The following is a 26,166-nucleotide window of genomic DNA, read 5'->3' on the forward strand; positions in this document are numbered from 1 at the left end:
AAATTCGTCTTCCTGTTCAGATTTTCTTACAGCATGTTATGAATAGCACGAACTGTAAAAATATCGGGCATACAGCTACTTATTGTAGTAAGAAGTCCAAATGTATCAAATGTCAAATGCCCCAAAAGGATAATCTTTGCTATAAAGATATTGAAAAATGTGTTTATGAGTCCTCATGATCTCTCAGTATGTGCTGCATTTAAATTATGTAAAGACAAAATGAAGCTTTCTTTAAAAGCACGGTCTAAGCGCACATATGCAGAAATGCTCAAAACGATCATTTATGTCCCACCTTTGGAATCCGAAAACGGTTTTTTAAATCTTGCGGAATCAGAGAAAACTGACTGACGAAAATAGTGAAGATACCTCGTTTGTCACTCCTCAAGGGTCTGTTAAGAGGAGATTACCAAACCAAAAATTACCAAAAATGGCGTCTAAAATTACACTTTCAAGAAAAGATCCCCGTGTTAAATCTAAAAAGCCAAATTTAAAACCAAAAACTGTGCCTCCTGGTTTGTCAAATTTACATACCAATCCAGGAACTAGCACAAGAAAAGACAATAATCCAGTGGGCTCCGTTTCACATTCACCAACAGGACTACTGAAGTTTTCAGAAATTGTAGAATGGATTTCCGCAACATTCAATATTTCTGAACCTCTAAAGGCTATAGCTAGTATTTTTTGAAACAGTTATCAGCTCAATTTCCAGTTCTCTCAAGTTTTGCATCATTTGATGGATAATTTATCATCCGCCGCAAATGATTTAATCACTGTTCTGCAGTGGAATTGTCGAAGCATCATGCCAAAACTTGATTCATTTAAAGTTTTGTTGCATAGTGAAAAATGTGATGTATTTGCTTTATGCGAAACATGGCCTACATCAAACATAGATTTAAATTTTAAAGACTTTAGCATTATACGTCTCGATAGAGACTCCCCGTATGTTATTCCTTTTATAGATTTAACATTCCTTCTACTTCTAGTACAGAAGTTGTTGCTTGTCAAATAAACATTAAAGAAAAAGACATTTGCATTGCTTCGGTATATATTCCACCAAGAGCACAAGTTGGACAGCGACAGCTTACTGAAATGGTCGAAGCCCTTCCTGCTCCACGTTTGATGTTAGGAGATTTCAATTCGCACGGAATTATGTGGGGTTCCGTTTACAATGATAGCAGATCATCTTTAATATATAATATTTGCGACAATTTTAGCATGACGGTACTAAATATGGGTAACATGATATATATATATATATATATATATATATATATATATATATATATATATATATATAAATATATATATATATATATATATATATATATATATATATATATATATATATATATATATATATATATATATATATATATTTATTTATTTATTTATTTATTCCAAGCCCTGCTGCACGTCCAAGTGCATTAGATTTATCTCTTTGCTCGACTTCAATTCGACTAGATTGCACCTGGAAAGTATTTCCTGATTTACACGGTAGCGATCATTTACCAATCATCATCTCAATTAGTAGTAATAAATGCATTGATAATTTAGTTAATATTCCATATGATTTGACAAATAATATTGACTGGATTAAACACAAAATAATATTTCAAGTGTCTTGAATTCAATGAAAGAGCTTCCCTTTCACTTGAAGAATATGACTTCCTCGTTTTTTCGATTCTGGAGGCCGCAGAACAAGCACAAACCAAACGATTTCTTGGTCCATCGTCTAACAGAAGGCCTTCAAACCCTTGGTGGGACAACTCAAATACTAAACACGCGAAACAAAATGCTTTCAAGACGTCTTTAAAACGAGTAGGAGGAACTCCTCAGAATTTTGAAAAGCTCTTAACTTTAGAAACCTAGTACAAGAGCATACTTCGGGCCAAGAAATGTAGCTATTGGAGACATTTCGTCGAAGGTTTGTCAAGAGAAACCTCAATGAGCACTCTTTGGAATACGGCCAAACGAATGAGGAATCGTAACGTAGGAAATTAGAGTGGGGAATACTCAAACCGATGGATATTTGATTTTGCGAATAAAGTTTGTCCAGATTCTGTTCCTACGCATTGCATTATTATGGAGTCTTCTTCAAATAATGGTTCCATTGATAGCCCTTTTCAATGATGGAATTTTCCATAGCACTCATGTAATAATAACGCTCCTGAGTTGGACAGAATTAAATTCAACTTGGTGAATAATCTGCCCGACCTTGCAAAAAGACGTTTGTTGGAATTTTTCAATAAGTTTCTTGAGCAAAACCTGACTGGAGGCAAGTGAAAGTTATCGCCATTCAAAAGCCGGGGAAACCAGCTTCCAATCACAACTTATATAGACCCATTGCGATGTTGTCCTGCATCAGAAAATTGGTGTCGCTCAAAAACAAGAAATTGCATCTGTATTTTTAGACATTTAAGGAGCATTTGATTCAGTTTCCATTGATGCTTTTTCAGACAAGCTCCACCAACATGGACTCCCAGCGGTTATAAATAATTATTTGTACAACCTTTTGTCAGAGAAGCGCATGCATTTTTCACATGGCGATTTAAAAACATTCAGAATTAGCTACATGGGTCTCCCGCAAGGCTCTTCCCTCAGTCCGCTCCTCTATAATTTTTACGTGAATGACATTGACAGCTGTCCAGTAACCCCATGTACACTAAGACAATTGGCAGATGATGGCGTGGTTTCAGTTACTGGACCCAAAGCTATTGATCTGCAAAAACCATTGCAAGATACCTTAGATAACTTGTCCGCTTGGGCTGTTCATCTGGGTATCGAATTCTCTGCGGAGAAAACGGAGTTGGTCGTCTTTTCAAGAAAGCATGATCCCGCGCAACTTCAGCTTCATATGATGGGAAGAATGATCCAACAGGTTTAACTTTCAAATACCTCGGGGTATGGTTTGATTCCAAATGCACGTGGGGAGGACACATTAGGTTTCTGATAACGAAATGCCAACAAAGTGTAAATTTTCTTCGAAGAATAACAGGATCTTGGTGGGGTGCTAATCCGAAAGATCTAATAAAATTGTATCAGACAACGATAGTTGAGCTTCAATCTCTAACAAGATTCATGACAGTAAACTTTAACCATATGTCACAGGAAATCGACCGTTCAAGATATATTCCTATCCGTGACAGCCTCCTAAATGTCCCTGATTCAACTTTATTTTTCGACATATCCATGGAGCGCGCAGTGCGTGGAATCCCGGAACACCTACGCTCGATGGAAATCCCAAAAATATTTACAAGTAAGTTAAGGCATATTGACTCTGAGAAAATGTATTACACGGACGGATCACGAATTGAAGAGGCTACTAGGTTTGGTATATTCAACAATAATGTTTCGGCTTCATTTAGGCTTCAAGAACCTGCATCTGTTTATAAAGCAGAGTTAGCAGCAGTTCATTATAGTTTGAGTGTAATCGCCACATTATCTCCAAGCTATTATTTTCTCTTCACAGATAGTCTGAGTGCAATTGAAACCATTCGCTCAAATACTGCTGGCAAAAATGAACCGTTTTTCTTGGGCATGACAAAACAGTGCCTGAACGACATTTTGAATAATAATGATCAAATCACAATAGTTTGGGTCCCGGCTCATTGCTCCATTCCAGCAGACCCTGTCAGCTTGGAGCGATCTCAATCTTCAGTTCAGCAACGCCATCGCACGGCATCACATTCAACATATCATGTCAATCGTATGGGTGCGCAACCCTGCTATTTTGGCGCGCACGAATTTGACATTTCTCTCCCCTACTTCTATGTATGAGATTCGATGCGGACTCACCTGAGGGCGACATGTTCGCAAAAAAGGATGTTGCCAATGATTTGTTCGGGAAATGTGAGAGCTGCATATCTTGTTAATATGATGTCTTTGATTCCAGGCAATAAAAGAGCCGATATTTCAGCCAAACGTGGTACTATTGAGGGAGAAATTTATGAAAGACCGATTGCTTTCAACGAATTCTATAGCGCGTCTCGCCAAAGAACACTTGCCAGCTGGCAAGCTTCTTGGGATAAAGATGATCTGGGTCGGTGAATCCACTCAAATATTCCTAAAATATTATTCAGGGGACTGGATGTGAGTAGGGACTTCATTCGTGTGATGTCCAGACATTCTTGCTTGTCGTGACCTTCCTTACATGAAACTTCTTTATCATTTCATGAAGTCCATTGGAGTTCCAATTTAAATTTTATTTTATGTTAGGCTCCTTTCTCTTCCATGAGTTCAACCAATAGCCAGCTATCTTATATTGTATAAAAGTAATAAACTGATACAAACAAACCTGAAATAGTTATAAGACCATGTACAATATAAATTAATTTTATTTAATGTAAGTTATAATAGCAAAACGATTTATAAAAACCCTTCTTAATCCACCTAGTGGTGTGATAATGCCTTTCTCTTCTTTCATAACAGTCTCATGAAAATATGTTTCATACTTTTATTAAATAATTTCGGATACTAATTTTGACACCAATTGATTCAGATTGATTCGAGTAGTTCACAAAAGCATGCTTCAGTGTTTATGTCACACAGTCAGCATCATTTTTCCAACTAGTGCTTGACATTTGCGTTGCCTATTTGTATGAGAACAGTGATGCTAATCTAAAAAAACCCTTCTTAATCCACCTAGTGGTGTGATAATGCCTTTCTCTTCTTTCATAACAGTCTCATGAAAATATGTTTCATACTTTTATTAAACAATTTTGGGTACTAATTTTGACACCAATTGATTCAGATTGATTCGAGTAGTTCACAAAAGCATGCTTCAGTGTTTATGTCACACAGTCAGCATAATTTTTTCAAACTAGTGCTTGACATTTGCGTTGCTTATTTGTATGAGAACAGTGATGCTAATCTAAAAAACCCTTCTTAATCCACCTAGTGGTGTGATAATGCCTTTCTCTTCTTTCATAACAGTCTCATGAAAATATGTTGCATACATTTATTAAATAATTTTAGACGCCAATTGATTCAGATTGACTCGAGTAGTTCACAAAAGCATGCTTCAGTGTTTATGTCACACAGTCAGCATCATTTTTCCAAACTAGTGCTTGACATTTGCGTTGCCTATTTGTATGAGAACAATGATGCTAATCTAAAAAAAAGCCTTCTTAGTCCACTTAGTGAAATTTTCATATATCTTGAAAAATCACCATAGGGGGGAGTACATGAAATTTTCGAAATCGAAAAAAAATTTTTGATGCCAAAAGGCTTAGAATTGCATGAAACGTCGAGATTTAGTGTCATCTCGAAAAAAAAATTTGTTGAAAAAATCGACTTTTTGGGACTTAGAAAAAATATGAAAATTTTTCTAAGTCCCAGAAAGTTGATTTTTTCAAAAAAATTTTTTTTGAGATGACACTAAATTTCGATGTTTTATGCAGTTTTAAGAGTTTTGGCATCAAAAAAAATTTTCGATTTTGGAAATTTCATGTACTCCCCCCTATGGTGCTTTTTCAAGATCGATAATTGTCAAACCTTTACCACCGGGCAGCACCCCTTAAGCATGTCCGATTTAGGTCAAATTTTGCATGAAGGCTTTTTTCGAGGTGCTTAAACTTTTGAGCACTAGAACTTTACGAAAATAGAGTTGATCCCAAAATTTTGGCACCCTTATATATACAAGAGCGGTAAAAATCAACGTGTTTTGTCGGTTACGTCACTTATACCATCATATATCTGGAACCAAAAGTCACAACCATTTGATCTTCGAACTTGATCAACGGCCCGACAGTAGCTTTCAAACGAGCCCAAGTTTGTTAAAATCGGATCAGCCATCTCTGAGAAAATTGAGCGCGTTCAAATACAACGCTTTTTGTCGGTTACGTCACTAATACAATCATATCTCCGGAACCAAAAGTCACAGCCATTTGATCTTCGAACTTGATAAATGGCCCACCAGTAGCTTTCAAACGAGTCCAAGTTTGTTCAAATCGGTTCAGCCATCTCTGAGAAAATTGAGCGCGTTCAAATAGCACGATTTTTGTCGGTTACGTCACTTATACAATCATATCTCCGGAACCAAAAGTCACAGCCATTTTATCTTCGAACTTGATCAATGCCCCGATAGTAGCTTTCAAACGAGCCCAAGTTTGTTAAAATCGGTTGAGCCATCTCTGAGAAAATTGAGCGCGTTCAAATATCTTCGAAAAGTGCACACACATACACACACACACATACACACACACACACACACACACAGACATTTTCCGATCTCGTCGAGCTGAGTCGAATGGTATATAACACTATGGGTCTCCGAGGCTCCGTTCGAAAGTCGGTTTTTCCAGCAATTCTAATACCTTTCTATAGAGAAAGGCAAAACCCTTCTTAGTCCACTTAGTGGAATTTTCATATATCTTTAAAAATCACCATAGGGGGGAGTACATGAAATTTTCGAAATCGAAAAAAAATTTTTGATGCCAAAAGGCTTAGAATTGCATGAAACGTCGAGATTTAGTGTCATCTCGAAAAAAAATTTTTTTGAAAAAATCGACTTTTTGGGACTTTTCTAAGTCCCAGAAAGTTGATTTTTTCAAAAAAATTTTTTTTTGAGATGACACTAAATTTCGATGTTTTATGCAGTTTTAAGAGTTTTGGCATCAAAAAAATTTTTCGATTTTGGAAATTTCATGTACTCCCCCCTATGGTGCTTTTTCAAGATCGATAATTGTCAAACCTTTACCACCGGGCAGCACCCCTTAAGCATGTCCGATTTAGGTCAAATTTTGCATGAAGGCTTTTTTCGAGGTGCTTAAACTTTTGAGCACTAGAACTTTACGAAAATAGAGTTGATCCCAAAATTTTGGCACCCTTATATATGCAAGAGCGGTAAAAATCAACGTGTTTTGTCGGTTACGTCACTTATACCATCATATATCTGGAACCAAAAGTCACAACCATTTGATCTTCGAACTTGATCAACGGCCCGACAGTAGCTTTCAAACGAGTCCAAGTTTGTTAAAATCGGATCAGCCATCTCTGAGAAAATTGAGCGCGTTCAAATACAACGCTTTTTGTCGGTTACGTCACTTATACAATCATATCTCCGGAACCAAAAGTCACAGCCATTTGATCTTCGAACTTGATCAATGGCCCGCCAGTAGCTTTCAAACGAGTCCAAGTTTGTTCAAATCGGTTCAGCCATCTCTGAGAAAATTGAGCGCGTTCAAATACAACGCTTTTTGTCGGTTACGTCACTTATACAATCATATCTCCGGAACCAAAAGTCACAGCCATTTTATCTTCGAACTTGATCAATGCCCCGATAGTAGCTTTCAAACGAGCCCAAGTTTGTTAAAATCGGTTGAGCCATCTCTGAGAAAATTGAGCGCGTTCAAATATCTTCGAAAAGTGCACACACATACACACACACACACACACATACACACACACACACAGACATTTTCCGATCTCGTCGAGCTGAGTCGAATGGTATATAACACTATGGGTCTCCGAGGCTCCGTTCGAAAGTCGGTTTTTCCAGCAATTCTAATACCTTTCTATAGAGAAAGGCAAAAAGCCTTCTTAGTCCACTTAGTAAAATTTTCATATATCTTGAAAAATCACATGAAATTTTCGAAATCGAAAAAAATTTTTGATGCCAAAAATCTTAGAATTGCATGAAACGTCGAGATTTAGTATCATCTCGAAAAAAAATTTTTTTGAAAAAATCGACTTTTTGGGACTTAGAAAAAATATGAAAATTTTTCTAAGTCCCAGAAAGTTGATTTGTTAAAAAAAAATTTTTTTTGAGATGACACTAAATTTCGATGTTTTATGCAGTTTTAAGAGTTTTGGCATCAAAAAAAATTTTCGATTTTGGAAATTTCATGTACTCCCCCCTATGGTGCTTTTTCAAGATCGAAAATTGCCAAACCTTTACCACCGGGCAGCACTCCTTAAGCATGTCCGATTTAGGTCAAATTTTGCATGAAGGCTTTTTTCGAGGTGCTTAAACTTTTGAGCACTAGAACTTTACGAAAATAGAGTTGATCCCAAAATTTTGGCACTCTTATATGTATATAAGAGCGGTAAAAATCAACGTGTTTTGTCGGTTACGTCACTTATACCATCATATATCTGGAACCAAAAGTCACAACCATTTGATCTTCGAACTTGATCAACGGCCCGACAGTAGCTTTCGAACGAGCCCAAGTTTGTTAAAATCGGATCAGCCATCTCTGAGAAAATTGAGTGCGTTCAAATACAACACTTTTTGTCGGTTACGTCACTTATACAATCATATCTCCGGAACCAAAACTCACAGCCATTTGATCTTCGAACTTGATCAATGGTCCGACAGTAGCTTTCAAACGAGCCCAAGTTTGTTGAAATCGGTTAAGCCATCTCTGAGAAAATTGAGCGCGTTCAAATAGCACGATTTTTGTCGGTTACGTCACTTATACAATCATATCTCCGGAACCAAAACTCACAGCCATTTGATCTTCGAACTTGATCAATGGTCCGACAGTAGCTTTCGAACGAGCCCAAGTTTGTTAAAATCGGATCAGCCATCTCTGAGAAAATTGAGCGCGTTCAAATACAACGCTTTTTGTCGGTTACGTCACTTATACAATCATATCTCCGGATCCAAAACTCACAGCCATTTGATCTTCGAACTTGATCAATGATCCGACAGTAGCTTTCAAACGAGCCCAAGTTTGTTAAAATCGGTTCAGCCATCTCTGAGAAAATTGAGCGCGTTCAAATAGCACGATTTTTGTCGGTTACGTCACTTATACAATCATATCTCCGGAACCAAAAGTCACAGCCATTTGATCTACCGTAAGGCTGCTGGAACTTGTTGAAGTAGTCGAATGTAAAGAGTGTCGGATACAATTTAACAATGAAGTCTCATTTTCATTTCGTGAAGACTGGTACTAACTTCCGAGTTGGTTGACAGTATGTTAAGCAAAAGTGATGTGTTTCGGAAACTCGACTGGTTATTTCTAAAAAGAAAGACCATCATCATGGATGAGTTAGATGACTACACTGAAGATAGAGTTAACGGGTAGCTGTGGATGACGCATTTCTGTCGCAACACTACTTCTAGTACCAGATTTGGTTATTGTACTATTGTGGTCGGCGCAAATCTAAAAAGAACGTTGAAACAAAATTTGAATTTATATAAAAGTTTCACAACTTTCTCAAATGATTTGTTTATTTATTATAGCGCTCCTTGGTAACTAGTTCATAGCAACTAAAACAGTGTTGCTCAAGAAGTTTATTTTCATGATTATCGAGGGGTTGCTATATTTATGGTAACTGGCGGTAAATCATTCACGAACACTTTTTGTTCAGATTTTTCTTCGGAGTGCCTGGTCGTGTCGTCGATTTTACCTTGTTGGCCACAATTCGAGGATTACTAGTGGAATTCCACAAAGAAATCATTTTACCGTACGTTATGTAGATACCGCAAAGCACTAGCCTCGCACAGCTCGTTGTCGGTCATTTCCATGTCTTCCTCGTTGGTTTGCGCTAACTGTTATCACACAACGGTTTCAAGTCAGCAGTGAGTTATGCATCCCAATGTCCCTAAGACCTTAATATTGAATTTGGCTTTATTGAAGACATAACTCATACTCCTCAATTTTTACATTCCGCTCGAGGCAGGTAAATCCATGAAAATGTTCCGTAATATAATAACCGATCTGAAATTTATTTTGTTTACATTCATCTTGCAGTAACCAAGGTTATGGTGACTGTTATTCAAAATCAATAATATATCAACTTGTGCTGCCAGTTTATAAAAATTCACTAGCTTTTTCGATTTGACATTTCCAGTTACTGAGGGGTAGTTAAATTTACGATACAGTTTTGATAGACGAGTGGCAGGTCGTGTCGTCGGTGCTACCCTGTGGTTGAAGTTTGAAAATTATCGATCTTGAAAAATCACCATAGCCACCATAGATCAAATAAACATAGATTTCCCATTGTACGGAGACACTATCAGCGCTTCTAGTGAGAAACGGGTGTATTTTTTTCCATGAGCTACTGTCATAAATAAAATAAACCTAGATCCCCCAGTGTAATAGTACTGTACTTGAGCAACCCGTGACACCAAAAGCGACGTCTGGTCATAAATCAAATAAACATATATTTCCCAATGTAATAGTAATGTAGTTGAGCAACTCGTGACATCAAAAGCACCGTCTGGTGGAGAATGGGTGCGTAAATGCTCCTAAAATGCATGCATAAAGTTGCCTGCGCATTTAACACAACCGCAGTAGCTAATGGGAAAAAGTATACCCGTTTCTCACTAGAGGTGCTGTTAGTGTCACCGTACTGTGGGAAATCTATGTTTATTTGATTTATGGTCTGGTTTAGTTTGCCTGCGCATTTAACACAACCACAGTAGCATAAATCAAATAAACATAGATTTCTCATTGTTGTGGACACTAGCAGCACTGCCACGGCAACAGTCAACCGTGTCCCTCGGTCGGAAGCTGCCGGTCTGTAAATCAAGATAGCGGATGGAAGACGTCAGCAACACAGTATCGTTGGCGGAAGCGTTTAGCTGTCATCAGAGGTGTAGATTCATTCTTGTTTACATCGGAACAGTGAACGTGGTGAAAGATAAATTAGATTTGATATTTGTACGTTAAACTATATTATTTATCGTTAAATTTTTTAATTACTAATAGTACGGTGATTTATTACTACTTATAGCTAAATTGGATACTATACTTAAACCTACATTTGTATTACTTATTCTAATCTGAGCGAAAACTGATTTTGTAAGTACGGGAAGAACATGCATTGATTATTTGTAATACTAGCTAGTACAAATAAAATTTCTAGCTTTAAGCTCTATATCGCACAAGAAACATCGGCTTTGCGATTTTTGCTACGAAGATTCAGTGTCCTCTCCACGTAATATTCCTGCTCCGGAACAAACTTTAAGAAAATCATCCATCGTGAAAGATCATAACCTCACATTCAGAAGATGCCAGAAACCGAGTTAAATGACTGCCCTGTGTGTGGTAAATCCAACAGCCTCGATGATATGGTGCTGTGCTCAGGATGTGCGAATTGGTATCACTTTGGCTGTGTGGGTGTTGATGGAAACGTCCGGAAGATTCGGAAATGGAAATGTGGTGTTTGTCGGAAAACGACACACCCGATTCCTCCCAAACCGCCAATACCAGTTACGGAAATCGTGAGTTCTGGAATAGTTATGCCACCAGGTACGGTAGTGATGACCGCTGCTCCGACGACTGTGGAGGGAAGCGGAATAATTTCTCTACCTGCATCAAATGAGGATGCCGGAACAATAATATCCCCTACAACGATGGAGATAGCAACGGAACTTATTAATGCAGCAGGCTTTGCTTCTCCTGTCTCGGTTACCGCGACTGGTGCAGCGGTAGAAATCAGTCCAGTCAGTTCGTGTTCAGGGCAATTGTCCAATGCATTTGGGGATCGGCTTCGCTGGCTTCAGGAGCAACGTGCCGTATTAGAAAAGGAGATGTACGAGCAACATAAACTGGAGCTGGAGCGTAAGAGGTGTGTGTTGGAGAAAGCGTTTTTGAAAGCTGAAAACAAAATAGTGGCAGACGAGGAAACAGAGATGCGGTCAATGATGACAAGCATTCGTCAGTCAGGTATCGGGAGAGTTGAAGATTGGATGAAACGGGTTGATGTTGGATTCTCTAACCTGTCGTTCACACACCCAAACGTGACGTCAGTGGTTATGTCACCAGCAATGCCCACATACAACCGTAATTCAACACCGACAACCACAGCTGTACTGAATGGAATGTTCGAGCTGACGCAACCGAACTCGAACCTTGAAGCAACCGGTTTTCAAATAAGCGGATCCTCATCAACGAGTTTCCCGGCACCCGCGTGCGCCGTTTCACTCCAGCCGAACAATCAACAAACTTACACATCGGCAACAGCATTGTTTTCAGGGATGTCAAAAGACCACTATAAGCAGCAAGGTGCAATTCCGAAAGGTTTCCGAATGAATTTGGATTCCAACGTGTTATCCTCGGCAACGGTCTCGGCTCAGCCGGCGTCGGCATTTCTTGGATGCAGCACAGTTCCAGCAATGACACAGCCATTGATGTTTCCTGGCGTTACGGCTGGTACGGCTGATGTGACATGGACTACTTCAACGATGCCATCGTCCACGTCGGGTTTTCCGGGCATAAGTTTAGGAAGCAAGGTGATGCCATCGGTAACGTTCCCTACCATACCGGCCTATTCGACAGCGGGATATCCGGGACGTAGTGTAGTTCCACAGCCGTTGGTATTCCCAGCTACTACGTCTGGTGTGGCATGGACAAACCCAACGATGCCATTGCCCACACCGGGCCATCAGACAACAAACGTGGGTCAGCAGCCGTCTTACAACGATCGTTCGGTTCTGACTGGTGGACTCACCCAGCAGCAGATGCTGGCGCGGCAGGTAATGCCGAAGGAGCTGCCTATATTCAGAGGCGACCCGGAAAGTTGGCCGCTTTTCTACAGTTCCTTTGTCAATAGTACGTCGGAGTGTGGATATTCGGACGCCGAAAACCTAGCGAGACTGCAACGAGCGCTACAGGGTAAGGCACACGAAGCAGTGAAGGGTCGGTTACTTCTCCCGGCATGCGTCTCTCAGGTTATGTCCACCCTTTATCTCCTCTTTGGGCGTCCGGAACTTATTATTCACACATTGCTGAATAAAGTTCGAGATGTACCGGCGCCGAAAGCCGACCGTTTGGAGACACTCATCGCATTCGGGGTGGCAGTGCAGAATCTCTGTGACCACCTGGAAGCTGCGGGGCAAATGGCACACATGTGCAATCCAGTTTTGCTACAAGAGTTGGTGGAGAAGATCCCAGCTCAACTACGGCTAGACTGGGCATTGTTCAAGCGACAGTTCCCAGCCGTAGATCTTCGTACGTTCTCGGCGTACATGTCCAACCTCGTCTTCGCCGCTTCAGACGTAACAGTGATGGCTAAAGCAAAGTCGGCTCGACCTGGCAGAACTGAGAAATCTAGGGAGAAGATCTATCTCAATGCACATTCCGAGGATGGCCTGACTCAACGGGATGAAAGTAGTAAACCAGCATCGCCGGCGGCAATATTGTGTTTGGTGTGTAAAAATCCAAATCACAGGGTGAAGGAATGTCCTGTTTATATGAAGATGGATCCGGACTGCCGTTGGAAAGTCACGCAAGATAACCATCTTTGTCGGACGTGCTTGGGTAAACATGGCAGAAGACCATGTAAATCACAGGCTCAATGCAAAGTAGATGGCTGCTTACAACGTCACCATCCCCTCTTACATGCAGTATTCCACAAGCGGGACCTACCAACTAAGGTAGTCGACAAGGCAAAAGCAGCAGACCCATCAAAGGATCGTGTGAACGCGCATCACAACTTGAAGCAGTCGGTGATGTTTAAGATCATGCCGGTCCGGTTGTCGTGGAAGGGCAAGTCGGTGGAAACCTTTGCGTTCTTGGACGAGGGGTCATCTCTGACGTTAATGGAGCAGTCGATCGCGAAGCAACTCGGTATAGATGATGGTGAAGAGCTTCCACTGTGCCTGAGCTGGACCGGAAACATCACACGACGAGAGCCGAAATCGCAGCGAGTTTGTGTCGAAGTTCGTGGCGTTGACTCTAACCAACAGTACCAGTTGACCGATACACGCACGGTGGCGAATCTGAACCTACCGAAGCAGACACTGCTGTACGATGAACTAACGCGGCAGTATACTCATCTGCATGGCCTCCCGATTCGTAGCTACAAAGGTGTTTCACCGGGAATACTCATCGGCTCCAATAACGCTGGTCTAATTTCTGCTTTAAAGGCAAAGGAGGGTAAGCTAGGCGATCCAGTTGCTGCTAAGACAAGGTTAGGTTGGACGATTTTTGGAGCGGCAACCGAAGGCAACGATTCAGACAACTTCAGCTTTCACATTTGTGAGTGCTCTCGAGATCACGAGCTTCACGAACTTGTGAAACAATTCTTCAGTGTGGAGAGTGTAGGAGTTTCAGTCGATGTTGGGCCCGAGTCGGATGAAGACAAACGCGCACGAGACATCCTCGAGAAGACAACAAGGCGCGTAGGCGATCGGTACGAGACCGGCCTACTGTGGAAGTATGACCATATTGAATTCCCAGATAGCCTGGGAATGGCTAAGCGACGCCTGGAATGTTTCGAAAAACGGATGCGAGCGGACCTGGTTCTAAAAGAGATTGTGCAGCGGCAAATTGAAGAATACCTGGGAAACGGCTATATTCATCGTGCGACAGCGGAAGAGCTGAGTCCGTCGGAACCCGGACGAGTCTGGTATTTACCGCTGGGAGCTGTTCGGAATCCAAAGAAACCAGGAAAAATCCGACTCGTGTGGGACGCTGCTGCGATGGTGAGAGGAATCTCGTTCAATAGCATGCTGCTGAAAGGCCCCGATCTGCTTACACCTCTACTGACGGTTTTCTTCGGGTTTCGAGAGCGAAAGATAGCGATATGTGGTGACATAAAACATATGTTTCACCAATTCCGCATTCAGCCCAGGGATGCTCAAAGTCAACGATTCCTCTATCGTGCGAACCCATCTCTTCCTGTGCAGGTGTACATCATGGATGTAGGAACCTTCGGTTCGACCTGTTCACCGAGTCAGGCACAATACATAAAGAACCGCAACGCTAAGGAACACCAGAAGACCTTTCCCAGGGCAGCCGATGCGATCGTGTCCAAACACTATGCCGACGACTACTTGGACAGTTTCGACAGCGAAGAAGAGGCCATAGAGGTAGCCAGAGAGGTAGCAGAAGTTCATTCCAAAGGAGAATTTCTAATCAGAAACTGGCTATCTAGCTCACCAGCAGTCCTTCGACGGATCGGGGGTCCGGATGACAAAGCGGTAAAGGCTATCAACGTGAACAGAGAGACCGCAACCGAGCGTGTGCTGGGGATATGTTGGCGGCCGCGCGAGGATCAGTTTACGTTTGCTTTGGAAATGAGCTTGTGGAGCGTACGGCCGACAAAACGGAACATACTGAAGACCGTGATGAGCGTGTTCGATCTTCCAGGCCTATTTTCTCATTTTCTGGTACACGGTAGGATAATTGTGCAAGAAACCTGGCGCATTCGAATCGGCTGGGACGAAGAGATCGTTGGTGATATCTACAGTAAGTGGCAAAGATGGATCAAATTGTTTGAGAAGTTGCCAGAGGTATGCATAAACCGGTCGTACTTTCCCGGATTCTCATCTTCCAAGATTGGTGCGCTAGAACTGCACGTCTTCACGGATGCAAGTGAGGATGCATACGCAGCTGTCGCCTATCTTCGAGCAGAGATAGAAGGAAGATTCTACTGCGCATTGGTGATGTCTAAAGCAAAGGTGGCTCCACTGAAGGCACTGTCAATACCTCGATTGGAGTTGCAGAGTGCGCTGTTGGGTGCTAGACTGAGTAAGGTGACTAGCAAGTCACACAATTTGCCCATTGTTCGACGAGTGCTATGGACCGATGCAGACGTCGTTCTCAGTTGGATCGGATCAGACCATCGGCGCTATCGACAGTTTGTTACGTGCAGAGTGGGGGAAATCTTGGCGATGACCAACATCGAAGATTGGAGATGGGTCCCATCAAAGTACAATATAGCGGATGAAGCAACCAAGTGGGGGAAAGGTCCTTGCTTTAGTCCCGGTTCAAGATGATTCCGTGGTCCTGAATTTTTATACGAATCGGAATCGGAGTGGCCGAAGAAACGCGCACGGGACCTGAAGGAAACTACAGAAGAATTACGTCCCTGTATGGTTCTTCGAGAGTACGTTATGGAAGAACTCATCGATTTCACAAGGTTCTCCAAATGGGAACGCTTGTTGAGAGCAGTCGCATATGTTCGTCGTTTCGTAACGAATTGCCGTCACCGTGTGGAAAGGCAACAGATACTGCACTTGACACAAGATGAGTTGATGGAGTCTGAAACAAACCTTTGGCGTATGATGCAGGCGGCAATGTATCCGGACGAGGTGGCAGTGCTGGGAAAGCATGGTTCGAAGAAAAAGCAAGATATCGAGAGAAGCAGCAAACTGTACAAATTGTCACCATTCATGGACGAACAGGGAGTGCTACGCGGAAACGGCCGCATCGGAGGGGCACCTTATGTAACGTACGATTTTAAGTTTCCAATCATCCTCCCCCGGTACCACCGTGGTACCGCCCTTCTCCTGGACTGGTATCATCGAAAATACCTTCACGCTAATCGCGAAACGGTTGTGAACGAGGTACGGCAGCGATTCCACGTGTCGAACCTACGAACGGTAGTGCGAAGGATGGCCAAAGAGTGCCAGACCTGTAGGAATAAGAATACATTTCCAACAATGCCGAGGATGGCTCCGTTACCGGAGGCAAGGCTGACTTCATTTGTTCGTCCGTTCACATACGTCGGGCTTGACTATTTCGGGCCATTGCCGATCAAAGTCGGCCGCAGTGTAGCGAAGCGATGGGTAGTCTTGTTTACTTGTTTGACGGTTAGAGCTGTGCATCTGGAGGTCGCCCACTCACTATCGACGGAAGCTTGCAAAATGGCGATTCGTCGGTTTGTCGCGAGACGAGGAGCACCTCTTGAAATATACTCGGACAATGGCACGAATTTTCAAGGTGCTAGTCGTGATCTGTTAGACGAGATCAGGAATATGGAACAGGAACTAGCTGATACCTTCACGGATGCGCACACGAATTGGATCTTCAACCCACCGTCAGCTCCGCATTTCGGCGGGGTTTGGGAGCGTCTCGTACGTTCAATTAAAGTGGTATTAGGATCGCTAACCACATTGCGGAACCCGGATGACGAAACCCTGCTCATCATTTTGGCCGAAGCGGAGTCCATCGTCAACTCGAGGCCTTTGACGTACTTGCCGCTCGAATCTGCCGTTCAGGAAGCCCTCACTCCTAACCACTTCCTACTCCTGAGCTCAAATGGTGTTGTACGAGGTCCAAAACCACTGAAGGAGGCCGAGAAGGTATATCGTAACAATTGGGATCACACAAGGCAGTTCGTCGATCACTTCTGGAGACGTTGGATAGCCGAGTACATGCCAACGATCGCGAAACGTACGAAATGGCATCGAGAAACAAAGGCACCAGTGGTTGTACTTAACGAGCAGCAACGTAATGGGTGGATTAGAGGACGTATCGTCTCGTTAGTGAAAGGGAAAGACTCGAGAGTGAGACAAGCGGTGGTGCAGACGTCAATTGGTAGTTGGCAAAGTTAGCAGTGCTGGAGGTCGGTAAAGCTGCAGCAGATATGGAGCAGCGTTACGGGTCGGGGGATGTAGTGGACACTAGCAGCACTGCCACGGCAACAGTCAACCGTGTCCCTCGGTCGGAAGCTGCCGGTCTGTAAATCAAGATAGCGGATGGAAGACGTCAGCAACACAGTATCGTTGGCGGAAGCGTTTAGCTGTCATCAGAGGTGTAGATTCATTCTTGTTTACATCGGAACAGTGAACGTGGTGAAAGATAAATTAGATTTGATATTTGTACGTTGAACTATATTATTTATCGTTAAATTTTCTAATTACTAATAGTACGGTGATTTATTACTACTTATAGCTAAATTGGATACTATACCTAAACCTACGTTTGTATTACTTATTCTAATCTGAGCGAAAACTGATTTTGTAAGTACGGGAAGAACATGCATTGATTATTTGTAATACTAACTAGTACAAATAAAATTTCTAGCTTTAAGCTCTATATCGCACAAGAAACATCGGCTTTGCGATTTTTACTACGAAGATTCAGTGTCCTCTCCACGTAATATTCCTGCTCCGGAACACTCATTGTACGGAGACACTAACAGCGCTTCAAGTGCGAAACGATCGGGGGTCCGGATGACAAAGCGGTAAAGGTTATCAACGTGAACAGAGAGACCGCAACCGAGCGTGTGCTGGGGATATGTTGGCGGCCGCGCGAGGATCAGTTTACGTTTGCTTTGGAAATGAGCTTGTGGAGCGTACGGCCGACAAAACGGAACATACTGAAGACCGTGATGAGCGTGTTCGATCTTCCAGGCCTATTTTCTCATTTTCTGGTACACGGTAGGATAATTGTGCAAGAAACCTGGCGCATTCGAATCGGCTGGGACGAAGAGATCGTTGGTGATATCTACAGTAAGTGGCAAAGATGGATCAAATTGTTTGAGAAGTTGCCAGAGGTATGCATAAACCGGTCGTACTTTCCCGGATTCTCATCTTCCAAGATTGGTGCGCTAGAACTGCACGTCTTCACGGATGCAAGTGAGGATGCATACGCAGCTGTCGCCTATCTTCGAGCAGAGATAGAAGGAAGATTCTACTGCGCATTGGTGATGTCTAAAGCAAAGGTGGCTCCACTGAAGGCACTGTAAATACCTCGATTGGAGTTGCAGGGTGCGCTGTTGGGTGCTAGACTGAGTAAGGTGACTAGCAAGTCACACAATTTGCCCATTGTTCGACGAGTGCTATGGACCGATGCAGACGTCGTTCTCAGTTGGATCGGATCAGACCATCGGCGCTATCGACAGTTTGTTGCGTGCAGAGTGGGGGAAATCTTGGCGATGACCAACATCGAAGATTGGAGATGGGTCCCATCAAAGTACAATATAGCGGATGAAGCAACCAAGTGGGGGAAAGGTCCTTGCTTTAGTCCCGGTTCAAGATGGTTCCGTGGTCCTGAATTTTTATACGAATCGGAATCGGAGTGGCCGAAGAAACGCGCACGGGACCTGAAGGAAACTACAGAAGAATTACGTCCCTGTATGGTTCTTCGAGAGTACGTTATGGAAGAACTCATCGATTTCACAAGGTTCTCCAAATGGGAACGCTTGTTGAGAGCAGTCGCATATGTTCGTCGTTTCGTAACGAATTGCCGTCACCGTGTGGAAAGGCAACAGATACTGCACTTGACACAAGATGAGTTGATGGAGTCTGAAACAAACCTTTGGCGTATGATGCAGGCGGCAATGTATCCGGACGAGGTGGCAGTGCTGGGAAAGCATGGTTCGAAGAAAAAGCAAGATATCGAGAGAAGCAGCAAACTGTACAAATTGTCACCATTCATGGACGAACAGGGAGTGCTACGCGTAAACGGCCGCATCGGAGCGGCACCTTATGTAACGTACGATTTTAAGTTTCCAATCATCCTCCCCCGGTACCACCGTGGTACCGCCCTTCTCCTGGACTGGTATCATCGAAAATACCTTCACGCTAATCGCGAAACGGTTGTGAACGAGGTACGGCAGCGATTCCACGTGTCGAACCTACGAACGGTAGTGCGAAGGATGGCCAAAGAGTGCCAGACCTGTAGGAATAAGAATACATTTCCAACAATGCCGAGGATGGCTCCGTTACCGGAGGCAAGGCTGACTTCATTTGTTCGTCCGTTCACATACGTCGGGCTTGACTATTTCGGGCCATTGCCGATCAAAGTCGGCCGCAGTGTAGCGAAGCGATGGGTAGTCTTGTTTACTTGTTTGACGGTTAGAGCTGTGCATCTGGAGGTCGCCCACTCACTATCGACGGAAGCTTGCAAAATGGCGATTCGTCGGTTTGTCGCGAGACGAGGAGCACCTCTTGAAATATACTCGGACAATGGCTCGAATTTTCAAGGTGCTAGTCGTGATCTGTTAGACGAGATCAGGAATATGGAACAGGAACTAGCTGATACCTCCACGGATGCGCACACGAATTGGATCTTCAACCCACCGTCAGCTCCGCATTTCGGCGGGGTTTGGGAGCGTCTCGTACGTTCAATTAAAGTGGCATTAGGATCGCTAACCACATTGCGGAACCCGGATGACGAAACCCTGCTCATCATTTTGGCCGAAGCGGAGTCCATCGTCAACTCGAGGCCTTTGACGTACTTGCCGCTCGAATCTGCCGTTCAGGAAGCCCTCACTCCTAACCACTTCCTACTCCTGAGCTCAAATGGTGTTGTACGAGGTCCAAAACCACTGAAGGAGGCCGAGAAGGTATATCGTAACAATTGGGATCACACAAGGCAGTTCGTCGATCACTTCTGGAGACGTTGGATAGCCGAGTACATGCCAACGATCGCGAAACGTACGAAATGGCATCGAGAAACAAAGGCACCAGTGGTTGTACTTAACGAGCAGCAACGTAATGGGTGGATTAGAGGACGTATCGTCTCGTTAGTGAAAGGGAAAGACTCGAGATTGAGACAAGCGGTGGTGCAGACGTCAATTGGTAGTTGGCAAAGTTAGCAGTGCTGGAGGTCGGTAAAGCTGCAGCAGATATGGAGCAGCGTTACGGGTCGGGGGATGTTGTGGACACTAGCAGCACTGCCACGGCAACAGTCAACCGTGTCCCTCGGTCGGAAGCTGCCGGTCTGTAAATCAAGATAGCGGATGGAAGACGTCAGCAACACAGTATCGTTGGCGGAAGCGTTTAGCTGTCATCAGAGGTGTAGATTCATTCTTGTTTACATCGGAACAGTGAACGTGGTGAAAGATAAATTAGATTTGATATTTGTACGTTAAACTATATTATTTATCGTTAAATTTTCTAATTACTAATAGTACGGTGATTTATTACTACTTATAGCTAAATTGGATACTATACTTAAACCTACATTTGTATTACTTATTCTAATCTGAGCGAAAACTGATTTTGTAAGTACGGGAAGAACATGCATTGATTATTTGTAATACTAACTAGTACAAATAAAATTTCTAGCTTTAAGCTCTATATCGCACAAGAAACATCGGCTTTGCGATTTTTGCTACGAAGATTCAGTGTCCTCTCCACGTAATATTCCTGCTCCGGAACACTCATTGTACGGAGACACTAACAGCGCTTCAAGTGCGAAACGGGTGTATTTTTTTCCATTAGCTACTGTGGTTGTGTTAAATGCGCGATTGTTTTGAGAAATATCGATACAGCCATACATAATTATGCATAATAAATCATTACATTATTGAAGTTCCAAAAGCTCAAACAAAATTCAATTCTCCTTCATCTACATCAATATCAACGTTCTTGTGATCCTACTACGGAATAGTTGAGGAAGACCTTTAAAAGAAAAATTAACATAGATTTACTGAACAAATCATTCCAAATTCTAAATCTTTCTAAGATTCTATACTGGTCCTCAGAAACCAGTTTCAGCTCTCAAAGAAAAACTCAAATACTCCCAAACGCAAACGAGGGATAAGATTCAATGTCAACAACTTTACTAATTTTGTGAGTCCTATTGAACAACAACAGAACAGTCCTTACGGAAATATGAGCATAAGAAAAGTGTTGACTCAAGATTTCATTACTTAGACAAATCATGATGAAATAAGGGCAATCATCAGAAATCTTAAAAACATGAAGGCTCCTAAGAATTAATAATTCTATGAAAAATTTCCCGATGTTACCTTGAGACTGTGCCATCAACCTAGAACATGTATGGTACAATAAGTTGTTTTAACACTTTTACTGAACATCTCGTTCAAACGTAAAATTGGGTATTGTCTCCTACTTTTCACCTGTTGAAAAAAAATCATGATTCCCGACTTTTTCCCGGTGAAACCAAATTCCCGACATTTTCCCGGTCACTTGCCACCCTGTTGAATGCTTTTTACTGAATGTTAAAAATTATTTCATTCTCGGGAAATACTTGAATTTTCACCGTACAAATCTACATGGGCCATCATCTTCAAACACAATAAACATCCAACCGATTCTTAATTTGCTGTATTAACTTTTTATAAAATATTTATGACGAAACAGCTTATTTCTTGTCTGCAATAGTAAATTTTGAAATGCCTTCAAGTAAATTTATATACGCCGAATGTTCATATTGGGTACTAAAATCTGCAACTTTTTCTACAAATTCATTGCTTATTCCCTTTTCTTCTAGTATGTTCATAAGTAGATCGTAGAGGTACTGAAAAAGAATTTTTTTAAATAATTTACAATTTCACATATTCTAACTTACTCCATCTAGTACATCTCCTGCTACAACGTAGGTTTTATCATTCCATTCGCCCTCGAAAAGCGTTATTTCATCGATTCCAAATAGATCATCTGTGAATGCAGGAAGCAAATATGTTTAAGTATACTTTTAAATTTCCCCGGATGCTTAAATGTACTTACTATATTCACCTTCTTGTGCTTCACCCTGTAGAAAAGAGCAAGTAAAACTGAGAGTTTGGGTACCCTTAACAATATCCACTTCAAATTGTGGTTTGCTTTTCATCTCAGCAAACTCTGGTTTGTCAGCAGAAGAATTAATATCTGCGTCATTTTCTGCATCCACAGTGTGATTAACGTTGAAAGAGATAATTATTCTGAAATGGGAACGTTCTGTTACACTATAACAAAATCGACATAATCTAATTGAATATGTTTTACTTTTCGTTATTTGTTTGTTTTTGCATTTCGACGTCTGCGCCATTGAGTTTAATTTCAAACCCATCTATTTCCAATGGGATTTTCTTTTTCTTCTGAGACTTTTTCTCAGCTATAATTTCTTCTGTAAGGAATTCCACTAACTCACGTTCACCTGCAAATATTAAAAACAATATGATTTACTTTTGTCTTATTTTTTCTAACTTTCTCATTGTAATGTTTGTTATTTGCCAGGCAGTGTGTAAGTAACATTGAATTTATTTCTGAAAAAGTGAAAGAACTATCAGTTAAAAACTGTACTGAGATCTACAAAAGATCATAGATAATTTGAAAAAAATTCGAAATATATCAAATTTCGTGTTCTCAATGCGAGAAAAAAATACATTAGACAGACGAAGAGGACGGATATATTCGGTACAAAGAACACATCGCAGAAATAGCGAAAGAATTTAAAAGGGTTTACCCAGGCGTTATGTACACGAACCCTTTATTTTGCGCTGAGACAAATTTATTCTCATTCTCATAGGACAACCACGAACATGCGACGGGCTTTAGCCGCTCTCAAGAGAACTCTTTGGTATTAGCGATTTCAATTTCCCGGATTGCCCGGTGCGCGAGATCAAAATGCCCGTTTTAGGAACAGGCCAAATAGCCTATCTTCAGCATTTTTTTAAATATTTCTCTCATTCCAGCTGTAAGTAAAAATTCCATGTTCAAAAGAACTTCGAGAGTTGAGAAATGAAATATTTTTCGGGTATCTCCTTGGACCTACGTTTAAAAATCTCATCCACAGTTTATCCAAACGTTCATCTTCTGAACTGACAATACCACCCAGCTCAATGTATTCAATCTTTATTTTGTCTATTACTTCGCCAGTATCTTCGATGTAACAATAGTATTAAAACAAGAAACATTTCTGGCCAACGGTGATGAAAGTGATCAGTCTTGCATTTCGCGAAGGAATGAAGCATCAACATTCTTGCAATTCTCTCGAAAAATCAGCAATATGTTCAAAATGAATTAACTAATGAACAACTCTCCTCCCGTAAAACCGATTTCTTCTAACAACATATACGATATTCTTTCAAAATTGGATTTTAGTGAGACAGAACAAAATCCTTCTAGAATTCTTAAAATGCACGCTTGTCACTTTGGAAAAATAACAACAATCTATTACCGTTTTCGTTTATTGATCAGAGTAGCCCGAAAGCCGACCCAGAGTCGCCCAAACAACGTTTGATATGTTTGTTTTAGCAACCTGAAGTCGCTCTAGATCGGACTCCAATCGCGTAGTTTCGCTCTGAAAATTTTCTCGGGTCGCACCACGCATCCAGCCGAGTTTGTTTATTTTTTCTTTTTTTCATGAGTTGTTTAGGGCGCGTACCACGTGTTCGTTTTACTCGGAGTCAGAGTAGCCCGCGTCTAGGTTCAAAAACGAAAACGGTATATGTCTTTAGTGACTGAGATGATCTAATTTTGATTTTGACATTCTTCGACTGCTTCTTCGTCAACATCAATATCCTCATCATAGCTGATAACCTTAAAAAACATAGATTCACTGAACAAATCAAACAATCTTCTAAACCTTTCAAAGGTTCTTACAAACTCTGAAAACCCAATTTCAGCTGTCAAAGAAGGTAATAAAATACTCCTTGCAAACGGTGGATAAGAAGAAAGTTGAAACTTTTGTCGATTTTGCTAATTCTATTGAAGTCAATACCAAGATTACAACACAAGTATTGTCACAGTTTGACATTACAGAGATAAATTTTGATAAAATAAGGGGAATCAATGGCCGGCACTTAAAAACATACTCCTAAAAATTCTTTAAAAAATTATTAAACATATTACCTGATGTCCTTTTTACCATTATGCATACATATTCTGAAGTTTGAAGACAAACATTAGAAGTTCAAATGACTCTTTCTTTACTCACTCTTTCGATTATTACGGTCCTATCGGCAATACTTCTATCTTACACTTTGCATAGAATAACGACTGAAATCATCAACTTTCGAACTGCAATTAAGAAAATGTTGGAAAATTCAGGAATATGCCGTAATAATTGAAAGAGAAAATAAACAAAGAGAAATTGTCATTTGCACTTGGGACCTTTTCTAATATTTATTGAGATTTAGAAATCAAACAGAAGTATCCAAATTATCCTTATTTTTCATTATGAGCATTCATTTTGCTGTTATTGATGACAACTAAGGAAGCTCTTATTGATTTAAAATTGCTGTCAAACCCATAAAAACCGTTGAATAAGACATGAAGCGTTGGTTCCATTTACAATGGATTGTACACCATTGAACCTGTGTGGGACAATAAGATGTTTCGAAACTTGTACCGTAATTGTCGTTCAAACACAAAATTAAACATTGCCTCCAATTTTTCATTTGTTGTATCAGGAAAATCATGAAAATCGTTACTAAGGTTAGATCTGCCAACTGTATTAGGCACATTGATTTAGTGATTTTGCGAGCAAAAACAGGAAAAAGACCTGCTCAACCTGGTTTGCCTCTAGGGAACAAAACCCCAAAACTGAAAATCGGTATTTTTCTGTATGAAAAAAATTGAAATATCGGTATTTTGAGAGAACATATCTGTATTCCTGTATCGAGTCCGAAGATCGGTAGAAATACCGATAAATCGGTATAGTTGGCAGCGCTACTTGCCACCCTGATAATCTCATCGCATTGTGCCAAATACGAGGCATAAGCGCTCTTATCACATGGGATAGCGCGGCGCGCTCGTTTCATGCGACCTACGAGCGGTTTGTGCGTTAGTAGGATTTACACGAACATGACATAACCTCACAAAATGTAAAGAATTAACTTCATTTCACAGCCGCCGGTAGTTTGATTACAGTTTAAAAGTTCATCAGCAGTTCATCGTTTAAATTTAAAAATCGCAAGTCGCCTCACACTAAATAGTTGTGGAAAATTCAAATACAACTACATGTGTCCAGTTAAAAACATAAAAAAATCCATATACATCCGCTTACGCATGGTTTGTCTCCCGCAAGCAGAGAATTAACTTCATTGTCGTCTTCAGTGAAAAACCCGTCTACAATTGATCTGGTTCTAACAGATCAAAGTCACATTTGTAGTGAACCGATTACACATGCTGACTTTGACTCAGATAATCTTCCTGTAACATTCAGACTTTCCAACGAAGCTATAATTAATCCAATTAGTTCTATTTTCAACTATCATAGAGCTAATTGGTTGGATTACAGATCTCACATTGAAAATCATGTGGATCATGAAACTATTTTAGAAAATTCTGCGGACATCGACACAGCAATTGACAATTTGAATCATTATATTATCGAAGCTAGAAATCTTTCAGTTCCCAAAGCTCAAACTAAATTAAATTCTCCTATCATCGATGACAATCTTCAACTGCTCATTCGGTTGAAGAATGTTCGTCGACGACAATATCAACGTTCTCGTGATCCTGCTATGAAAAACATAGTTAAGGATTTACAAAAAGAAATTAAACATAGATTTACTCTTTTGCGAAATGAAAATTTCGCTGAAGAAGTTGAACAAATTAAACCATATTCTAAACCTTTCTGGAATCTTTCTAAGGTTCTTAAGAAACCTCAGAAACCAATTCCTGCTCTCAAGGAAGGAAATCAAATACTTCTTACAAATGGTGAAAAAGCTCAAAAATTTGCTCAGCAGTTCGAGAGTGTCCACAATTTTAATTTGAACGTTGTGAGTCCTATTGAAAATGAAGTCTCACTGAAATATGATCATATTTCATCCCAAGTGTTATAACACGATGACATTATTGAGACG

The 26,166-nt window shown here is 41.2% G+C and overlaps 3 protein-coding genes across 4 annotated transcripts in view; 2 read left to right on the forward strand and 1 right to left on the reverse strand.

Moving 5' to 3' along the window:
* Nucleotides 1–15,769: 15,769 nt before the first annotated feature.
* LOC131429065 (uncharacterized) lies at nucleotides 15,770–18,369 on the forward strand. The gene is made up of 2 exons (XM_058593116.1): nucleotides 15,770–17,185; nucleotides 17,824–18,369. Exons 1-2 carry the CDS (start codon nucleotides 15,770–15,772, stop codon nucleotides 18,367–18,369), a joined length of 1,962 nt encoding a protein of 653 aa, XP_058449099.1.
* Nucleotides 18,370–18,558: 189 nt separating this feature from the next.
* Nucleotides 18,559–20,223, forward strand: LOC131429066 (uncharacterized). The gene has a single exon (XM_058593117.1). The coding sequence runs from the start codon at nucleotides 18,559–18,561 to the stop codon at nucleotides 20,221–20,223; it is 1,665 nt and encodes a 554-aa protein (XP_058449100.1).
* Nucleotides 20,224–21,683: 1,460 nt separating this feature from the next.
* Nucleotides 21,684–26,166, reverse strand: part of LOC131432864 (complement component 1 Q subcomponent-binding protein, mitochondrial) — a 65,262-nt gene continuing 60,779 nt past the window's right edge. Inside the window, exons 2-6 of one of the 2 annotated variants that reach the window (XM_058599420.1) lie at nucleotides 24,209–24,376; nucleotides 22,361–22,511; nucleotides 22,103–22,296; nucleotides 21,945–22,033; nucleotides 21,684–21,893 (exon numbers count right to left, since the gene is read on the reverse strand). In XM_058599420.1, coding sequence (XP_058455403.1) covers nucleotides 21,738–21,893; nucleotides 21,945–22,033; nucleotides 22,103–22,296; nucleotides 22,361–22,511; nucleotides 24,209–24,227 — 609 coding nt within the window. In that variant the 5' untranslated portion in view covers nucleotides 24,228–24,376 and the 3' untranslated portion in view covers nucleotides 21,684–21,737. The remainder of the gene's footprint in view (nucleotides 21,894–21,944; nucleotides 22,034–22,102; nucleotides 22,297–22,360; nucleotides 22,512–24,208; nucleotides 24,377–26,166) is intronic. The other variant, XM_058599419.1, reaches the window with a different exon arrangement.

The sequence above is a fragment of the Malaya genurostris genome, chromosome 2 (assembly GCF_030247185.1).
Source record: "Malaya genurostris strain Urasoe2022 chromosome 2, Malgen_1.1, whole genome shotgun sequence".
Lineage (NCBI taxonomy): Eukaryota > Metazoa > Arthropoda > Insecta > Diptera > Culicidae > Malaya > Malaya genurostris.